This window comes from Zingiber officinale, chromosome 1A (genome assembly GCF_018446385.1).
Source record: "Zingiber officinale cultivar Zhangliang chromosome 1A, Zo_v1.1, whole genome shotgun sequence".
NCBI lineage: Eukaryota > Viridiplantae > Streptophyta > Magnoliopsida > Zingiberales > Zingiberaceae > Zingiber > Zingiber officinale.
Genome location: NC_055987.1, coordinates 79832073 through 79850352, shown reverse-complemented (window position 1 = coordinate 79850352; position 18280 = coordinate 79832073). Strand labels below are relative to the sequence as shown.

General features: G+C 37.2%; 1 protein-coding gene across 6 annotated transcripts; it reads right to left on the bottom strand.

The window, feature by feature from the left end:
- Positions 1 to 43: 43 nt before the first annotated feature.
- On the bottom strand, positions 44 to 8219 carry LOC122026379 (polyadenylation and cleavage factor homolog 4-like). 6 transcript variants are annotated; one of them, XM_042585086.1, is made up of 9 exons: positions 7619 to 8219; positions 5834 to 5935; positions 5376 to 5633; positions 4874 to 4999; positions 4172 to 4756; positions 1459 to 3381; positions 675 to 874; positions 467 to 534; positions 44 to 308 (listed from the first exon to the last, which is right to left on the bottom strand). In XM_042585086.1, exons 1-6 carry the CDS (start codon positions 7982 to 7984, stop codon positions 1528 to 1530), a joined length of 3291 nt encoding a protein of 1096 aa, XP_042441020.1. In that variant the 5' UTR covers positions 7985 to 8219; the 3' UTR covers positions 44 to 308; positions 467 to 534; positions 675 to 874; positions 1459 to 1527. The 6 variants fall into 6 exon arrangements, with proteins under 6 accessions (XP_042441020.1, XP_042441028.1, XP_042441038.1 ...); XM_042585094.1 differs by having other exon boundaries at positions 500 to 534; XM_042585104.1 differs by having other exon boundaries at positions 44 to 534; positions 1459 to 2831; positions 2907 to 3381.
- Positions 8220 to 18280: the final 10061 nt, after the last annotated feature.

Genomic DNA, 18280 nt, shown 5'->3' with positions numbered 1-18280 from the left:
TATCCAATAAGCGCAACCATAATTCAGTTAAATAAAAACAATCAAAGCAAACATTTTTTTTGTTCCATCTTGGCGAGGAAAATATTCGTCTCAGTTTATATAGCTAACAAACTTAAAACTCCAAATGTTCAAATAAAATGCTAATTTCCAAAGAATATCAGTAGTCCACACTTGATCTCATAATGCACAAACAAGGAGAGCTGGTGTTCCGTCCAACATGTTTAACAATCAAACAGATTGCTATTAAAATTCACTGAATTTGATGTTTTTGGACCAAATGTAACCATGTTGTCCGCCAACAAGGAAACCTGAGACGAGCAGTGGTGAATATAATGCTTCCATACAAAGAGTGATTAACATTTCAAGAGTAGAAGCAACATGATTTAGAAGTTCTGAAACACCAGCACAAAAAGTGCGAGTACAATCTCAGCAGATGAATATGTTGTAGCACCAAAAGAAAATGAACCTGTCAAAATAATGAACCTGTACAAGTGCTCACAATTGTTCACTGCTGATGCTCGGACTGAAACCATACTGCAGAATCAAAAAAACAGTAGAGATGTTCTCTATTTTCATATCCATTTTCTTAAAATGTTTCAGCTAAGACAAGATACTGGTTAAAAGAAAACATAGATTATTTCACGCACAACGTATAAGGATCATAGCATACACACCTGAGCCATTTTGCTTTTAGTGTCTAGCTAGAAATGATGCAAAGCTAGTACACCTTTGTGAACTCTGCATCTGACCCAGAAGTGTGAGAGATAATAAACGAGATACAAGGCATGACAAGTAAGATGATCCACGCAGCACGCAGTACGCAGCACGCAGCACGCAGCACGCAGTCGGTCCACTGTAGTTCATTGCCTGATGCCTAGGTGGTAGGTAAGTGCATAATTATAGGCAGTAGGTATTAAAACAATATTAAATCAGACAATATAAGTAAATTAAATTAAGAATACCAAATAATAATTTATATGTATAAAAATGTCAAATAAATAAGCCAATTGATAAATAAGCATTATAACAACTAAATATCTTATATTTCACAATGCAACTAAAAAACTAAAAACACAATAAACCATAAATTTCATAATTCATATTAATAGACTCAAAATGCTAGAAAAAAAAATTGTAAATGAGCACTTAGCTTTCTTCCTTACACCTGCCTCAGCCGCTTTTAACTTTTTAAAAGGGTCACCTAACAAGGCCTGCTTAGCTACAAGGCCAAGCACATATGGAGATGCTTCTAGTTTTTTTTACTATGCATTTAATAAGTCAAAAGGTTCTTGAAGAAATTGGTTGAAATAAATTGAGGAATATGACAACAAATACAAGATTGGTATTCAATATCACTGCTGTTAAGTCAACAAATACAAGATTACTTTCTAATAATCAAACTTGTGAATAGAATGCAAATACCTTGAAAACTCGTGCAAGCAAGAAAGAGAAACTTACAGATCAAGCATGATAATCTCACTTCAAATTAGATCAATTGGTTATTATAGTCAATCCACTTTATCATGTTCAGTGACATCCATGTTGTCGCAAAACCTGTGTGGTACAGTGGGCATGCACAATAAGTTTGTCACATGTGTTAGAAACTATACTTGCATCATCTTGCATGTAGGGTAGATCTAAATATACTGTCCCTTTGTACATCCATTCATCACGTACTTCAGAGTACAAATCTTCAAATGGTTCCCCACATAAACCACATATGCTTTGACTCTCATCTGCAGGAACCATTGGACCAGAATTCTCTTCGAACGGATCCATTTCCTCCCGTAAAGCTGATGCATCAGATTGTAGAACTGCAGTATGACTGGAGTTCAAATCAAAATACCATTTTCTACACTTTTGTCTTAAATTACTACTTTCAGACTCCTTTGAGACATGGCAATCAAGATGGGATTGAAATTGCCTTTCAAATCTAAATCTTACCCCACAGATGCGGCACTGATGCTTTAGATCATCAAAAAGGCTTCTGATAACTGAAGGATAAGATTGATGTAAGATTTTTTGTTTGAACTCAATGCCAATAAGTTCATTCTCATTAGTTACATTGGATTGTGATAAAATGCTGGGAGCAACTGAGGTACTTGAAGTTATTTGCCCCGTACTAGTTTTAGCAGAGCCAACAAACTGATGACCCACCATGTCAGGAAGCTCAGCTGCAGAGACAGTAGGTAGCTCAGTTGATCTTGAAGATATTAAACCTTTTGCAACTAATGAACTCAAGAGACTTGAAAGAGGGTTTAAATTGGCTCCAGTTGTCTCAGGGTTCTCCGAGTTAATGCCAACCAAGGATGATGAAGGTGGAGGCCCAGGTGGTAAAGGAGGCATTGTTTCTCTAAAATAGGATGGGTTTAGATATGATAGATTATCAATAGGAGAGGATGATAAGGAATTGTTCATAGAGGCAGCTAATGTTGAAGTTTGGATAGGTGGAGGGCCAATTGGCAAAGGGGGCTGTACATTTAGCTTCGGGAAGGTGGTAAGAGAATTATTGGAAAGTAGGCCACTATTCATAACAGCAGCCAACAGACTACTAGCATTAGATTGTGTTATGACTCCCCCAGTAGAAGTATTTGAATGGTTTAAACGAGTCTCTCTTCCATTATGAGCTATTTCTTGACCCACAGAAAGAAGTGGCAATTTCTCTGTCTGATGAGAAGGTTGAGACTGTAGTTTGCTCAGAGGCTGAGCTTCTGGCTGCTGGTTGGATAGATTATGCTGTAATTGCTCTAAGACACAATGTGTATCCTTCAGCTGATTAAAGGATGCAGAAGTAGCGGAATCAAGTAAGCCTTCCAGCTGCTGAGAAGTTTCTGACAGAGATCGTGCTGAATTAGATAAATTATCAAACGATTGAGCATAACTTTTAGATAAGGCATTTAAAGAACCTGGCACATGTGTTTTATTTATTCTCCCCTTCATATGTAAAGACTTTTCGCTAATTTGAGAGAATGGAAGAGCCTGTAGATGATTTTGATCAACTGCATTGTGAGGCTTCAATTGTTGAATGGGTTCTGAAGATAGAGATAAATGAGAAGATGGTGATGGATGTTCAGAAGATTGATGCCTTTGCTTTCCAAAAGAAGCTGGAAGATTAGCATGAGGGTCTAAACTCGAAGATAGAACCAAAGGGTGCACCCCATGCAGGGGCAAATCTGAGCCTGAGTGTCCCTCCACTTGATCACCTTTTGATCTGTTGTAATTTAACCCAACTTCTGCTGGTGGAATCCCACGGTGGACCCATAAGGATGAGGAATGTTGTGGTGAAGTTCTTTTCTGTAATAATGAACCTGAAGCGTCCACAGTTGATCCTGGATCAATTTCATGCTGAGCACCTGATGGACGAATGTGCTTTACTGATTCCTGGATAATGTGGAAATAATTAGCATTCATATTCCTTTAGCATTACAATTTGTTTGATCACTCTTGAAGCTGTATGAATTTGACATGTTGAAATAACTTAAGGTCAACATACCACCATGGCAAATAAAAAAATGCAAGTTCCAATAAGTAGTGCAATGAGATACATCCATATAAATCTACAAATTTAATTAGTGAATGTTTTGTCCTCTTCTATGCTTAGGCCTTGAACTTCCATGCCAATTTATCCCCAAAGCTAGAATCCTCAGATCGCTTTGATACGCATCATAATTTTTATTAGATTTTGGATGGAAAAGGTAGTGTGAGACCAGCAAATGAAATATGCATACATGACAGTTTGCGACTCCAGCACTAAATCTGACAAACAAAAAAAATGGCATTGACAAAGTGATATTAGACTGCAAAGTCCAGACAGATACACGAAAAATTCGTCTGGGGTAAGACTATATAACAGGATGAGTATGGGATTAAGTAGCCAAACTAGCATTTACCATTTTAAATAACTGCTTAAATATCCAGCTAGTTTGTACTTAAGTTTCAGTCAAGCCATGTTTGCCAGGTATTTGAGGTCAGCTGCCACACAAATCCTATCCCTCTATTCACATAAAATTATGACGTACTACAAAATGGCCACTTATTTATAAGAAGAAAATCCACAAATGAAAATGAGATATATTGTCTCCAGACATACTAAAACCCAAGCTGAAAGCAACTTATCTTTTCAAAAAGAATTTGAAAATATGAACCATAGAGTTATTAGAACAATAAATACCATATAAGGTAGCAGCACATCTTCTTTAGTAGTGTTGTACTGAGCTAAGGCATTCATTTTGTTCAAGTTAGAATCTACACGTTCTGTCTCCGGAGACATCCACTTGTCTCTTTGCAAACTCATTGACTTCTTAGTTTCATTACCAGTCCACACACCCTTTCTTGAACTATCGGGACCACCAAGATCTGTTGTTTTAGTTTTTATATCGTCCCATATGAACTCTTCCTCCTTAGAATTCTTCCAGCACCCAATTGCTTCCAACTTCTTTCTTTCAATATCACCTGAGTTAAGTGAATTTGAACGATTACTAGCTTGTTTACATACAGACATAGGACCAACAGCATAAGGCTGTTTAATATCAAATTGATTCCTCCTAGTATGTTGTGCCTCTGTAGCAGCAATACCAGCACCATAAAACAATCTGTCATGTCCATCTTGGTTATTAAGCCTGTCACTAACTCTTACAATGCTAAGGTCAGGTTCTTCAGGAAAATCAGAAGAATATTCATAAGTTCTAATTTGTTTAAGTACTTTGGTTTCATGATCAACACTGTTGACTTTTTCCTGTTGAGAACGTTGCATACTCTGCAAATAAGACATAAATTATTAGAATATAAAAACCTCTTGACAGAATAAAGAAATTTACAAAATAAAAGTAAATATTTTCAAGCATTAATCTTAACATGAGGAGAAGCAACATACAGGCCCTTTACTAGGAAGGCTTGTCCATTGCCTAGAATTACCCACTGCAGGGATTTTGTCAGATATGTCTGCGTCACCAGAGGTAGTAGGCATACCACTGAGTTCATCATTGTTAACGTCCTTTGTCTGTTTTAAAGCGCAAGTAAATAATAAATGTAACATAGCTGAATGAAATTATTAAGAACCAAAAGTGAAGAATAATTATATTTTGGTACATTGTACACAGGAACAACTTAACATCATTAACATAAGACAAAACAATAGTACAAAGGGTAAAGTTTACTGATATTCATTTAGTGTTGAAAAATCAGGTACATAAAAAACAGTAGTCAACAGGGATAATGTACATTAGATAAGTCATTTGATAGATTAAAGTGTAGATTTTTTTTAATAAATAGGGGTAAATAGAATACTAATAAATAAAAGGGGATCTACAACTAGTTTACCATTTTATTAATTATAACAATGCAAAAGAGAGAGACAGTAAACATGAACAGATTACCCTAGATGATTGTTGAAGTTTCTGCCTTGCTTCTAAATATTTTAGATTCACATGAATGCTATGTGCTGGACGTTGGAATTGGGAATCGAATTTTGATGATGCAGATCCAGAAGAACCATTAATAACAGGCGAGAAGCCAAGTTCTTTATCAATGACCTGAAGTGGAGAAGAAGGGAAGACTCCTTTCCATGTCCCAAACAGATGTCTCATACTGGGATGAATAGAAGAATCAACCTGCTTATAGGCCTTGCAGAATACCTATGAACAATAAGCTTAGCTAGTAAAGCACAAATTAATGAAGCAGTATTTAAAAGAATAAGATAGATTACTAACAACTGGTATGTGGAACAAGCCAACTGATAATAAAGAGATATGAAAGGAGCAAAGAGAAAATACAACAAATGTCAAAACAACAAATTAACCAAGCTTTAGATTCATGTTCTAAGAACTGTGACAACCTCAGGAAGCCTTGCAGCAAAATATTTGATGTAATCTCTTCCAATATTCTTCACAATACTGTCTAAAAGATAAAGGGATGGCAACTTTTGTTCATTGGGTACCTGCAAGTTAGAATTAGAACCACACATTACTTTTATAAATTTAAAAAATTAGAAAAGAGCCTCATGTTAAAAAAAGGAATTAAAACAAGAACATCAGGGCTCATGGAATTGAAAATATAGAAAAAAAATTCCAAAAGGGATTCATCTCGAAAACAAAATTAAAATTTCACAAGCAATTAAAACTCTAACGAAGGCATATGGAAGTCATTATCTACTAGTAACAATTATAAATAAATACTGCAGAATACAGAAACTGAATGCACAATAGTAATAATGCAGAAAAATTCACAGAAAGGAATGCAAATTAATTGAGTGTCAGAGTGACTATCAGTGTTCTGATTCGAAATTAACTAAAACAATAGGTATACATATTGGGAAAATAGTTTCATAACTGAACAATTATATTTGGATAAATATCAACTCCGATTCCTATGATACACAACTTTCTTTCAGTCATTCAATTAATCCTCATAGTAATTAATGATCTCAATGATAGACTTTTTACAAATCATTATTAGAAAAACATGTTATATTTGAATATCTTTGCAATCCACATACCCACCAAAGATTCATCAATGTACTGCATAAAGCAAATAACCTTCCCAAGCTTGAAACCTCAGGGCATTATATTGCTAATCGTGATAACACAATAAAAAAGTAGTGTTTGGACTGTTGATAAGACCAAGCTCCATATAACTCAAATTGCTAGACTATAAGTTAAAATCTTCCTTAATGGAAAATGTTTCTAACAAAAAGATCACAAGAAACCATTAAGGAGTGTTCTGATATCTTAGTTGATTCGAATTGATTACAATGAATCAAGAGTGTCACTCAGTCATTTTCAACGAATCTCACCAGGTATAACTAGAGCCAGAAAATCCAAGCAAGAAAATTTTAATTAGAGGACACAATTCCATCTGACGCTGAACAAGGTTGCATCAATAAATGTAATGAACATATAGGATATTGCAGAAAACGTTCAGAAAAAAGTTTGCTTAACCTTGACACCCATGGTGCAAATCCATGTGCAAACAATTTAACAAATTGCAACTACCGACAGATATACAAGTTGGAGAAGACTGTTTGAGAATGATATGCATGTACTCTGATTTTTCTTAACCGGGTCTGCCAAAACTATTCTTTAGTAGCTCTTAACCCAAAGTTACATATACAAATCAGCAACATTGTTATCTTGAATCTGTATCAGAAATGCACATAGCATAAATGAAGGGAAAAAACTTAGACCGTGGCTGAGAATTATGCAGAAGCCTGATGTTGGTAAGATTAGCTAAAATATACTGACGACTGATATCTAACAACCAGCATCAGCAAGGCCTGAACAGAGTTTTTATGCTCAACGCATACAAATTCATTAGACAAACCAGATATTCAACAGAAAACTGTTATCATAACCTGAATTCCAGCAATCAAATGCATCAACAACAACAATACTAGCAGACGAGAAGCAGTCTATAATTTAAATTAAATAGAAAGTATGCATCCTCTGGCGGAATTAATTATCAACAGCTAAAAATATCTTGTCGACTCTATTTTAACGGAAGACAAATTAGCTTATGGTGATTCTGCTTCACTAGAAAAAGAATAAAAATTATATGAGTTTCATCGATCTTGCAGTAAAGATCAAAATTTGTGTTGTATACAGGCCCAGGCACGTCAGGTCACCTCGACGACATTGGTACAGATGACAGCTGCAATTTCCTTTGCAGCATGGAGACTCTCCCCCGCAATAATAGTAAGATTAGTGATAATAGGTTTGGAATTAAATGTTAGCTCGGCAAGAGCTGCTTTGTACTGCACTACAAGCTCTTGATGCGACCCTCCTCTGGCGGTGTCGTCCTTCTCTTCCCGTTCGCTGGGCCGAGGCTCCCTCGGTGGCCATGGCTGGCAGTTGGCTCTGGAAGGAGGAAGCGACCTATCACGGTTGAGGGCGATACGATCCCGTACCCCTGCTTCCTCCGCCGCCAATCTAGGCCGCTTCAAGCTCAGTTCACGGGAGCGGTCCATGACGGATCTGCGGGAACTTTGCATTTTGCCTCGAGGAGATAAATTAACCGAAGCCCTAACCCAGACCCAACGGCGTCGTGCTTATGGTATTGAAGAACACCGGCTGCAGGATTCTGATTTCCAGGATCGAAGAGAGGGCGAGGAATACCAATTACGGCGGGGAAAACCAAACCCTAGATTGAGGGGTGAACGAGGGAAGAAGGGTTGCGAAAGCTCTGGTACGGGTCGCATTATCGACATTCTTGTGATTTCACTGAACCGGGACGGCTGCCGTTAAACTGAGAGCCGAGCTGAGCCAAATATTCAAATTTGTGTTTTTTTTGGTTAAGTTTATTTCAATTTATTTATTAAAAATTTTATTAAGCACAAGCTTGTTTAATTTTTTTATTGAGTTTAATTAATAATATTATTGTTCTTATTATTTAATATATATAATTTATTGAAAAAGTAAATTTAGTTTTTAAATAAATATATTAAATTTTATTAAAAAATTATTAAGAAGAATAGTCGTATTATTGGTGTATCAACGGGTTAGACTTTCTTGCATTAATTGTATAGAATTTCATGTACTAGTTGCATTGATAATATGAGAGTTAATTTTTAAATTTATCGCAGTCAACTTATTTATGCAAAACTTTTAAAATTATTCATTTTTCGAAGCCCTAAATTATAATTGTCATAACCTCTATATCGAGAGCATCGTAAGACATTTCAAAAATCTAAATCATATTTTTTCCGATCATAGCAGTCAATGCTTCCACAGGAATCGTATCTGCTCCATCTCAAAGTCACTTATCCGCCATGCAAAGTATTATCTCCCGACGATCCTATCTTCCATTAATATCGCCGACGATTATCTCCCTTTTTTATTCTTTTAAATTATTTTTCTGCTCTATTATAACTTCTTGTATGTAGCAAATGATGATGTTTTTCTATTTTTATTTCTTAATCATTTCATCTTCTAGATATAATATTTATTATCTTCTACTATAATAAAATTATCTTCACCTTTCTTTTTAATCACTATTGGAATTAGACTAATCAATTTCATCATTAATATTGTATTTCACCTTCTCTCCTTATTATCACATATTATTTTGTCACATACATTTTCTACACATTTTATTGTCATCTCCGCCTTTTATTATTTTACTTCACCACATCATTAATTCTCTATTTTCATTCATTTCCAAGTTTTTTCATATTTTCTTTTACCATCCAAAACAAAACAAATAGAACCGAAACCCAAAACAAAATCAGAATCCAAATAAAACTAAAATCTAAAACAAAACTAGAACCAAAACATAGACAAAACCAAAACCCAAAATAGATACAGAATCCAAAACAAACCTAGAACAAAACCAAGACACTTGAACTAGAATTAAAATCCAAAATAGGATTAAAACTTAGACCAGAACCTAAAAGAAGTAGAACAAAAAAAAAACAAAATCTAGAACTTAGACAACTTATCCGGGGTGATTAGTGGGTGTCACATAAATAAGAGAAAATTGGTAAATCTAATTAGAGGTTTCAACGGAGGAAACGTCAAGTCGAAACATGGCTCTTTGGCCTCCCCGGTCCTTAGCCTTTGGCTCCCAGGCTTCTCCTCTCCTTGGCCCATGGCACCCGAGCCTCCCGGCCTCTCGGCTCCTTGACATCTCGATTCCTTGGCGACGTGCATCGGAACGCAAGATCATGCCAAGAAAATGATAACCATCATATAAATCTCATATTATTTTAAGAAAAGGATAATCCTTGCGCAAATCTCAGATTATTTCATAAAAGACTTGCATTATTTAAGGAATTAAATATGATAATGTGAAGATCGAAATAAAAGGAATAAATCTATTATCCCTTTATAAAAAGGTAACTCTTTTCAACATCCAAGTACATATGCACATCCATGTACATCAAAATCTAATACTCATCTTCTTCTTCGTTATCTAACTTGAGCGTTTAAGTGGTAGCGGTGGGGAACCCTCTAGTCATCGTTCTAACCCCCTTTTCTTCCTAGTTGCTTTAGCCTAGGCCCTAAGAAACACAACATCATCCTCGTTGTCATCAAGCGATTGATAATTAAGTTGCCAACAAAATCAGCTCACCGGTGATTCACTTGTCGATGTTCGCGGGCAGAATCAATTGGTGTCGTATGTGGAAACACTAAGTTAAAGACTTGAACCGGGATGTTAAAGACGTTAAGATGGATGATGTCGGAAGATCTAACGTCATCGTCATGGCAATAGAGAATTTTGACAAATTGGTAATGGCGATGGTGCAATAGGTGTTAAAGGGGTAACCCTCGTATACTCCACCAATGATCAATCCCTCAACCAAACTATCGCTTGAATCAGTTGAAGTGACATCGACATACCAAAAGGTACCTTGGCTTATGGAAACACTACAGATTGCTTCTTCCATACCGATCAATAAGTCCATCATGAGAGAACATTATGTAGAATCTTCTAGTGAAACTCTTCATCGGATTTTCCAAGGGAAAAGACCCTCGAATCTGGTGGAACGAAAGCTCTTTAAGGCCCTCCATTTTCAAGGGATATCATCCAAGATGAGTTGTTGAGACGCTTTCAGGTGTTACAGATTAAAGAATATAATGGTACTACAAATCCCAAAAATCACATCTGTAAATTTTAAAATGCTTCTTTATATATCAATATACGAATGATGTCAAGTGTCGAGTTTTCTTGACCACACTCTCAAACCCAATGCAAATATTATTTAGTCGATTCTCTATTTCTTTTATTCAAACTTTTGAGGAGTTCAAATAGCACTTTGCAACCAACAGAAGATACCAAAAAATACTACATGATTTGTTTGCTCTCAAGCAGAAATTTAAAGAACCCTTGAAAAAATATTTACAATGATTTAATCAGGTGATCATGGACGCTCTCTTGGTTACCCAGAAGTGCAAGTTAGTGTTTTCTCATACAGCTTAATCGATAGAGATTTTTTCAGGTCTTTGGTGAAAAAATCCCAACCAATTTTGAAGAATTACAAATCCAGACACTTAAGTATATCCAAGTTGAGGAAAGCTCATTCCATGAAGAGAAAAGAAGCTCTAACTCTCACTCTTGTCCCCACTCATCTAGATTGTAGAGCCCCTCTTACACCTATGTGAAATCAGGAGTTTACAAATCGAAGAGGGAAAAAAGTGGTATAGGTAGTGGAAGTAATCCTGACTTTTGCTCCCAAATATGGTCGAAGGTCCCTCAAGGTGACTCAATATTGTGTCTACCATCAATCAAGTACTCATTCCATTCGAGATTGTTAGTGGATGCGAGGAAATTGAAATGAATAGCTGATCAATGGAACGCCAATCGAAGTAGGCCTAGCAAAACAAAAACTCTTGAGCCCTACAAACATTGTCGTTATCATGATGCCACAAGTTGACAATCTCGTTCTCCCTCAAAGGAACCCTAAGGTTCCTCTCGGTTTCTTCAGAAGGTTGAAAAAATGATGTAAGAAAGAATAAGATTGATACTCGATGGACTATAAACATAATCTCGTGGACCCATAGATGGTGACTCCACTCTAGGGACTTCTAGTCCAAAGGACTCGTGGTAGAATACTAGAAAGTTATGACATTAGCACTAGTCAAGAAAGAGGACAAGGTCCTTCTATAAATTTCAAACATGAAGATTTGACAGTAATTGAGGCCCCCATGATGACGCTTTAGGAATTAATATTTTCATCGCCAATTATTGAGTAAAGAGAGTATTTATTGATACTGACAATTCTGTCAACATCATCTTTAAAACAACTTTCGATTAGATGTAGCTGGACGAGGAGGAGCATCCTATACATACTCTCTTGTATAGTTTCACAGGGCATAAACTACAACCCAACGACCAGATAAACCTCTCCCTTACCTTAGGGGAGGAGCTACTAATGCGAACATGGCAAATATCTTTTATCATCGTAAACACTTCATTAGCCTACAATGTCATACTAGGGAGGTTGACACTGAGTACCTTCCAAATGTGGCCTTCACTTTTCATCAGAAAATCAAATTCCCAATGGGGAAACAAGTTGGGGAGGCAAAAGGTTACTAGTTGGTGGTAAGAAAATACTACGTGGATATTGTTAGATTGTAGAGCTCGCTAGAGGGGGGTGAATAGCGATTTAAAATTTTGAATTAAGTATGCAACGGAAATACAAATGACAATGCTAACACAAATTGTTTTTACTTGGTTCAGAGTCTTCGTCGACTCCTACTCCAAAGCTCGCACTCGTCAAATACTTTCGTTGGGCAATCATTAATAATTCACAAGATGTTACAAACGTAAGTACAAGAATAATCAGAGCAATACCGACAACAGAGAAAAGAAAATCGAGCATAGGTTGTCGGAGAGGCTTCGCAATGTCGCAAGAGCAAAGCGCAATGGAGCAGTTATAGAAGCAGTTCTTGTTTTTGATGCTCCGTGGAGGCCTTCTTTTATAAGAATGCTCCGGGTGCCTGGATCCCTTCCGGACGCCTGGACCGTGAGGTACGTCTGGCCAATTAGCGAGTTCCAAATCTGCGATGAGATAGATTTTGCCTTCCAGGCGCCCGAATCCCTTCCAGGCGCTTGGATCCCTTAGAAGCCCCGAACCATCTTTCTCCAGAAAGTCCTTTTGCTGCAAGAAAATGTTAGTCCGAGGCAAAATAAAAGTTAAACTACCCTGCAAAATAGAAGTTAGCACAATTATAGTAAACGAGTAGTAATTAGATTCTATCTCACCGAGACCGAAATCTAGTCATGATCTCAACTTAGATTCCCAAAATGATTCTAAGTAGGATCAACACCTACTATTCCCTCAAACGGGGAACGCATCCTCACCAAGTCACTTCCCTCTAGTGTAACGACCCGACCCCTCGACCCCTTGGGCGGCCCAACTGGTGGTCCATTTGGCGGCCCCTTGGCGGTCCCTTGGGCGGTCCAATTGGCGGCCCAAATTGGCGACCCCTTATGTCATCGATCGACGACCCTCGGCCATGTCGTTACTCACTAGGACTTCCCACCCCTGGCCAGTGGATTTTTGTCTTCCCCAGGATTCGAAATCTAGACTTCCAGACTAAGTACTAGAGTTTATGAGTCCTGGTAGCCAAGGTAGTCCCTGGCAGAGAAAATTTCGACAACATCTCCCATGTACGGGTGACAATATAAAATTTCCTACAATGGCCTCAGGCCTCATATACATCGGCGAACACGATCGGAACAATAATAATATATAATAGTACAAATATAGCAAACATCCACGCAGTTTTATAATGAAAACTAAACATAAGCACAGATAAATAAAACATCGCAAAAATCCTACTCAACTTGTAACGACCCAATTTTCCCTATTTCGAGTTCTAAATGTCCTTAAAAATATTTATAAATGCTTTTAAAATATTCTAGATATTTTTAAAAAATTTTGGAGTATTTTTACGCAATTTTTGGAGGCCGTTTGATATTTTTACAAAACGAAAGAAGTTTAGCTCAAAAAATTTGTCCAAGCCAAGGTTCAAACCCACAACCTCGACCCGAGCCGAACCTCAGCCGAATCCAGCCAACCAATTGGTCTGCGGTTGTTTTGTAATTAAGAAGGGAAGCGAATTTATTTAAGCTATAGTTGGAACACTTAAAATAAATGGAAAAAAAGAATGCGCGGCTGAGGGATTGAAGCCGAGATCCTTCGATTTGGTTAAAAGCCGGCTGACCAACTGGGCTAGCGGCCGGTGTTAATTAAGGAAAGAGTGAATAATACTTAAGCATTCTTTCTCTCCTCTCCTCTCTCCCGTCCGACAGCGGCGGCGTTGCTTGGGCGAAATCGAAGCCGAGTTTAGGTTTCCTTCCTCCGGCCGGCGAGCTTTCTTCTTCAAGGGTTTTGAACCTTCCGTCAAAGAGAACGCGCGGACACAAGGAGAACGCCGAAATCTCAAACTTTACCCGAACCCTAGCTGCCTTTCTTCGGTTGTAAGTGCAAGAACAAGGGGTAAGTTACTACTCACCTGCGGTAGGAGTAGCTGTCGGATTTGGTTTCCCTATCTTGCATTCTTTGCCGCAGTAAAGATTTGGTGTTGCCATGAATCTTTAATCCGAGTAGATTTTTCTGAGCATGTAGCCTAATTGTGTATGTTGTGTAAATAACATGAATTAATTGTTGTTTAAACATGTAGTTAGATTTTCTAGGCTATGTTTTATCAGGGCCGTTTAGTATCATAGTAAGAAATTCTGTTTAGACCTTGCGATGTCACGGTAAGGAGCAAGAACAGCTCTTCTATTCAAAGTACACAATTTCAGTTTACTTGAACAATAATAGCTATTTAATTTAGGCATGCAATTAAGGGTTGTTTGCTTATTTGCTGAACAGGATCAATCATGTAGCATTTCAGTTTTTCCGTGAATTACAGTAAGCTTAAACGAATTCATATGTATACAAGCATACAATTTCAGATTCTATTAGTATTTCTGTTTTCGGATCCTTTGATGTCCGAACAAGCATGAATAGCGATATGTGTTACATCTTAGTTCTAGTTTTGGTTTTGCTTTGCTACCTCCATGAACATGAACAGTCCTGTTATCCTAGCATACAGTTTAGATTTCTTGGTTGTATGTTTCTTGTGTAGTTGAACAAGTATGAACAACCACTTAAAATGAGCAAGCAGTATCAGAATTTGATTGGCATTCAACGAGCATGAAATGGGTTGCATAATGAGCTTGAAATGGTTCATATTTTGAGTATACTGTTAGTCTTCTTGCTATAGTCTTGGCTGTGCGGTTTGATTTAAACTACGTCCTCGTTTAGTGCATGATCAATTCTGATGTTAAGCATTTAGTTTTGGATTTCTTGAGTTTCCATGAACATGTACAGTTTAGTTTTCTTGCTACAGTTTAGTGCATGATCAACTTGAGCATGCACGGTTTAGTTTTCCTTGCCACTTAATGAGCATGCACCACTTAGTATACTAGTATGTTTGGATAGATTGTTTATTGCTGTTTTAAAGGCAAGAACAACCTTGTTATAACAATTCAGAGTTAGCTTATTTTGCTACCCTATCCAGCATTTTATTGATTGATTTTGCTTTATTTGCTTTCTTAGCTCTATTTTATAGCATGATTAGTAAGTTCAAAGTTGCTTTCCTTTGCTCTATTTTATAGCATGATTAGTAAGTTCAAAGTTGCTTTCTTTTGCTCTATTTTATAGCATGATTAGTAAGTTCAGATTTGCTTTCCTTTGCTTTATTTTATATCATGCTTAGAGAGTTCAGATTTGCTTTCCTTTGGGTTATTTTTATATAGCATGCTTGGTTAGTTGTAATCCTATACTTGTTAGATATATCTATAGGATTCTAATAGGCTCCAATAAAGGATTATAAGAAGCATGAGTAAAAAAAAGACTAAAGTCTAGTTAAAAAGAGATAACAAGTAAATTAAAGTAAGAGGCTAGTACCCGACTTCCAAGGTTGTCGTTAAATAAATCCAGGTGACCAATTCCAAGGTCTTGGCCCTAGTAAGACCAAGGTCTTTACCTCATAGGACTAGAGGCTCGCTACCTCAGTCACTATTAGAGAGCGCGCAAAACAAAGATGGTACTAAGCCTGGGCCCAAAGAAGAAGAAAAGAAAAGAAAGAAAAGAGTAAAAGAAGAAGAAAGTAAAAGAGAAATTGAAAGATTAATTTCTAGTATAAAGATATAAAAAAAAATGGAACAAGTATTATGCTTAGAATCAATAGAAGTTTAGTTCTTTAATTCTAAGCCAACAGTAGTAGTTTCATTATTTTCCTGTCAGTTAGTGGGCATGTTTAGTATTCAGTTTTACTTCTGTATACCATGAGTACATGCAGCTTTGCTTTTAGCATTTCAGTTTTAGTATTGTTGCATTATTTGTATGCACTTCAAGTTTTTGTGAGATAGATTAGTACTTACTAAGCGTTTCGCTTATAGTTTTATTTTTTCTCCTACTGCAGATAAAGGAAAAGCTAAGATATGAAAGGGAGGTGACAGGGTGGTGGTGGTGATGAAGGTGTGTGATGACTGGACTGTGGAGAGATCCAGAAGTAGCTGGCAAAATTGTCAAGACTTTCTTTTAGTTCTCTTTTAATGTTATATTAAATTTGGGATTGTAGTTGAGTTTATTTCCGCATATCTAATTAGTCTCTTTTATTATTTGTGGAGTGCTATAGTCGTTGCTATTGCTAGAGTAGTTTCTTTATTTTTATTGTGATTTTATTACTGCGTGGTTGTGGAAAATATGTTCCAGCCGCCTGTGGCTGCGTATACTTTGTTTGTATTATAGATTTGGTCACCGGTACAGGGGAGACTCTGCCGAAATTTTTCGGTTGGAATTCCTCTAGGCCGTGATAAACCTAACTGATGCTAATAACAACATCAGTGACATTAGTAAGTAGAGTGATAGATAGGTAACAACCGCCCTTAGAGAGTAGTAGTAAGAAGGGTGGGTTGTTACACAACTACAATCATAAAGCACAAAACCGATATCCTACTCAACTATACCCATAAAGCACAAAATCGATATCATCCAAACAAAAACCCATCGATAACAAGGGATTGTACAAAATCCAAATTCCATTAGATACAAGTCTGAAACATAGTCTAACATAATAAGAAAAAAAAACCAAAACAGGGATCCAAAGTGGAAATCCTCGCAACCTGGAGAGGGACTAGCGACTGGAACTCCTCCGGACAGCCTCAACTTGAAAAGAGTAATAATGGGGTGTGAGTCCAACACTCAGCGAATACCTAGTTGACTTGCATAGTAAACAATAACAAATAGCAATAACTATACGTACAGTCTCCTGATATAACATATAGAAAGTGTGAAACTGTAAGATAAGGAGTAACTGTACTAACCAGAACTTGGGTATAGGAATATCAAGGCCGTCATACCCAAAGTATCATAAATCCTGTATGCATGTCAAACAATGCATCCATCCAATATACAGCATATAAAGTGCAACAAATACAAGCAATACATACAAATAATGCATATGATGCCAATAACATGTCCTGGTCACCCCTGACGTCAGTCAGCCATCTCACACACGATGGTGAGACCGAGTGGGTAGGGCTGTGATAACCGTGCACTCTGCCATCATTGCTCCTGATGAGTGACCGAGTGGACGAGATGCTGTCGGAGTACACTTATCCTCCTACCCTAAATCATAAGTTGGGGAGCTCAATGTTCTCATCTCCTTGAGACAATCGAGTGGAGGGACCCCTAACGTGCTACCATGCTGCTTCACGCTACCCATAAGTAGACCAGCGGAGCATTGACAGAACCAGCACTACACCCTGTCTGATATACCACTAACCCGTGAGTAGTGGTGTGTGCAGATCCATGTAACTGGCGATATGCTCAACAATAATGAAGTTGTCAACCGCTAAGTATGCAATCATGCAAGATGATGTATGTCACTAACCCGAGAAATATCCTGATCCTATCCCTCTCCATATAATATGTACCAAAATATGTGGATCAAATAATATGATCTAGGTACACATGTCAAGTAGGGTATCTAACCAGTGCAATATATCATAGAGTATGACATGTCACTACCTCTATAACATAAAGGTAATAAACAGGTAACAAACAATACATTGTTAGTTAGAGCCCTAGAGCCAATCATTTGATGATTGTATGGACTCATTGTATCATATTCTTGTATATTAATAAAGGCATTTGTTTGGTTATTATACTTATTTGTATTAGTGCCAAATAGACTAAGTATAATAGCGTCCTTGAGTAGAAGGTTCATACCTATATCAATCGATTAGTTGAATCGATAGTGAGATGATATAGGGAACACTACTCTAAATCATTTCTAGTCGTGTATTAACATTCAGGGACAATGTTAATGCAATAAGACTAGCATGTAGGTCAGCTCGATGACTTGATCTCACAAGTCATGGATATAGAGATATCAAGCTGACACATGGGTATACATTGGAGAATGTATACTGAATGACCCGCCATGAGAAAGTATCATGGATCGTTATATGAGTGTCATATACTTTCTCATGTGGCTATTAGTATGACTATTAGTCCTTAGACCTGAAGTCACCATGGATCCCTACATAAGGAGTTATGTACTTTGGTTTCGTCAAACGTCACCCGTAACTGGGTGGACTATAAAGGCGATTACTGGGTATATAACGAATTATGTAGAGGGATGTGAGTGATGTAGATGGGATCTATCCCTCCCATATGACGGGAGCGACATTGGTATTCTTGATAGAGTGAGACCACTAAGTGCATGGCCATGCCCAAATGAGTCAACATTAGATGTTGAGCTCATTTGATCGAGTGAGTCTACTT

Excerpts from the sequence above, each read along its gene's own strand:
- LOC122026379 (XM_042585077.1), bottom strand. The coding sequence starts at position 7,984 with ATGCAAAGTTCCCGCAGATCCGTCATGGACCGCTCCCGTGAACTGAGC. Across the intron at positions 5,936-7,618 it reads TCTGTACCAATGTCGTCGAG|GTACCCAATGAACAAAAGTT; the intron begins GTGACCTGACGT and ends TCTAACTTGCAG. Across the intron at positions 3,382-4,171 it reads ATGTGCTGCTACCTTATATG|GAATCAGTAAAGCACATTCG; the intron begins GTATTTATTGTT and ends CACATTATCCAG.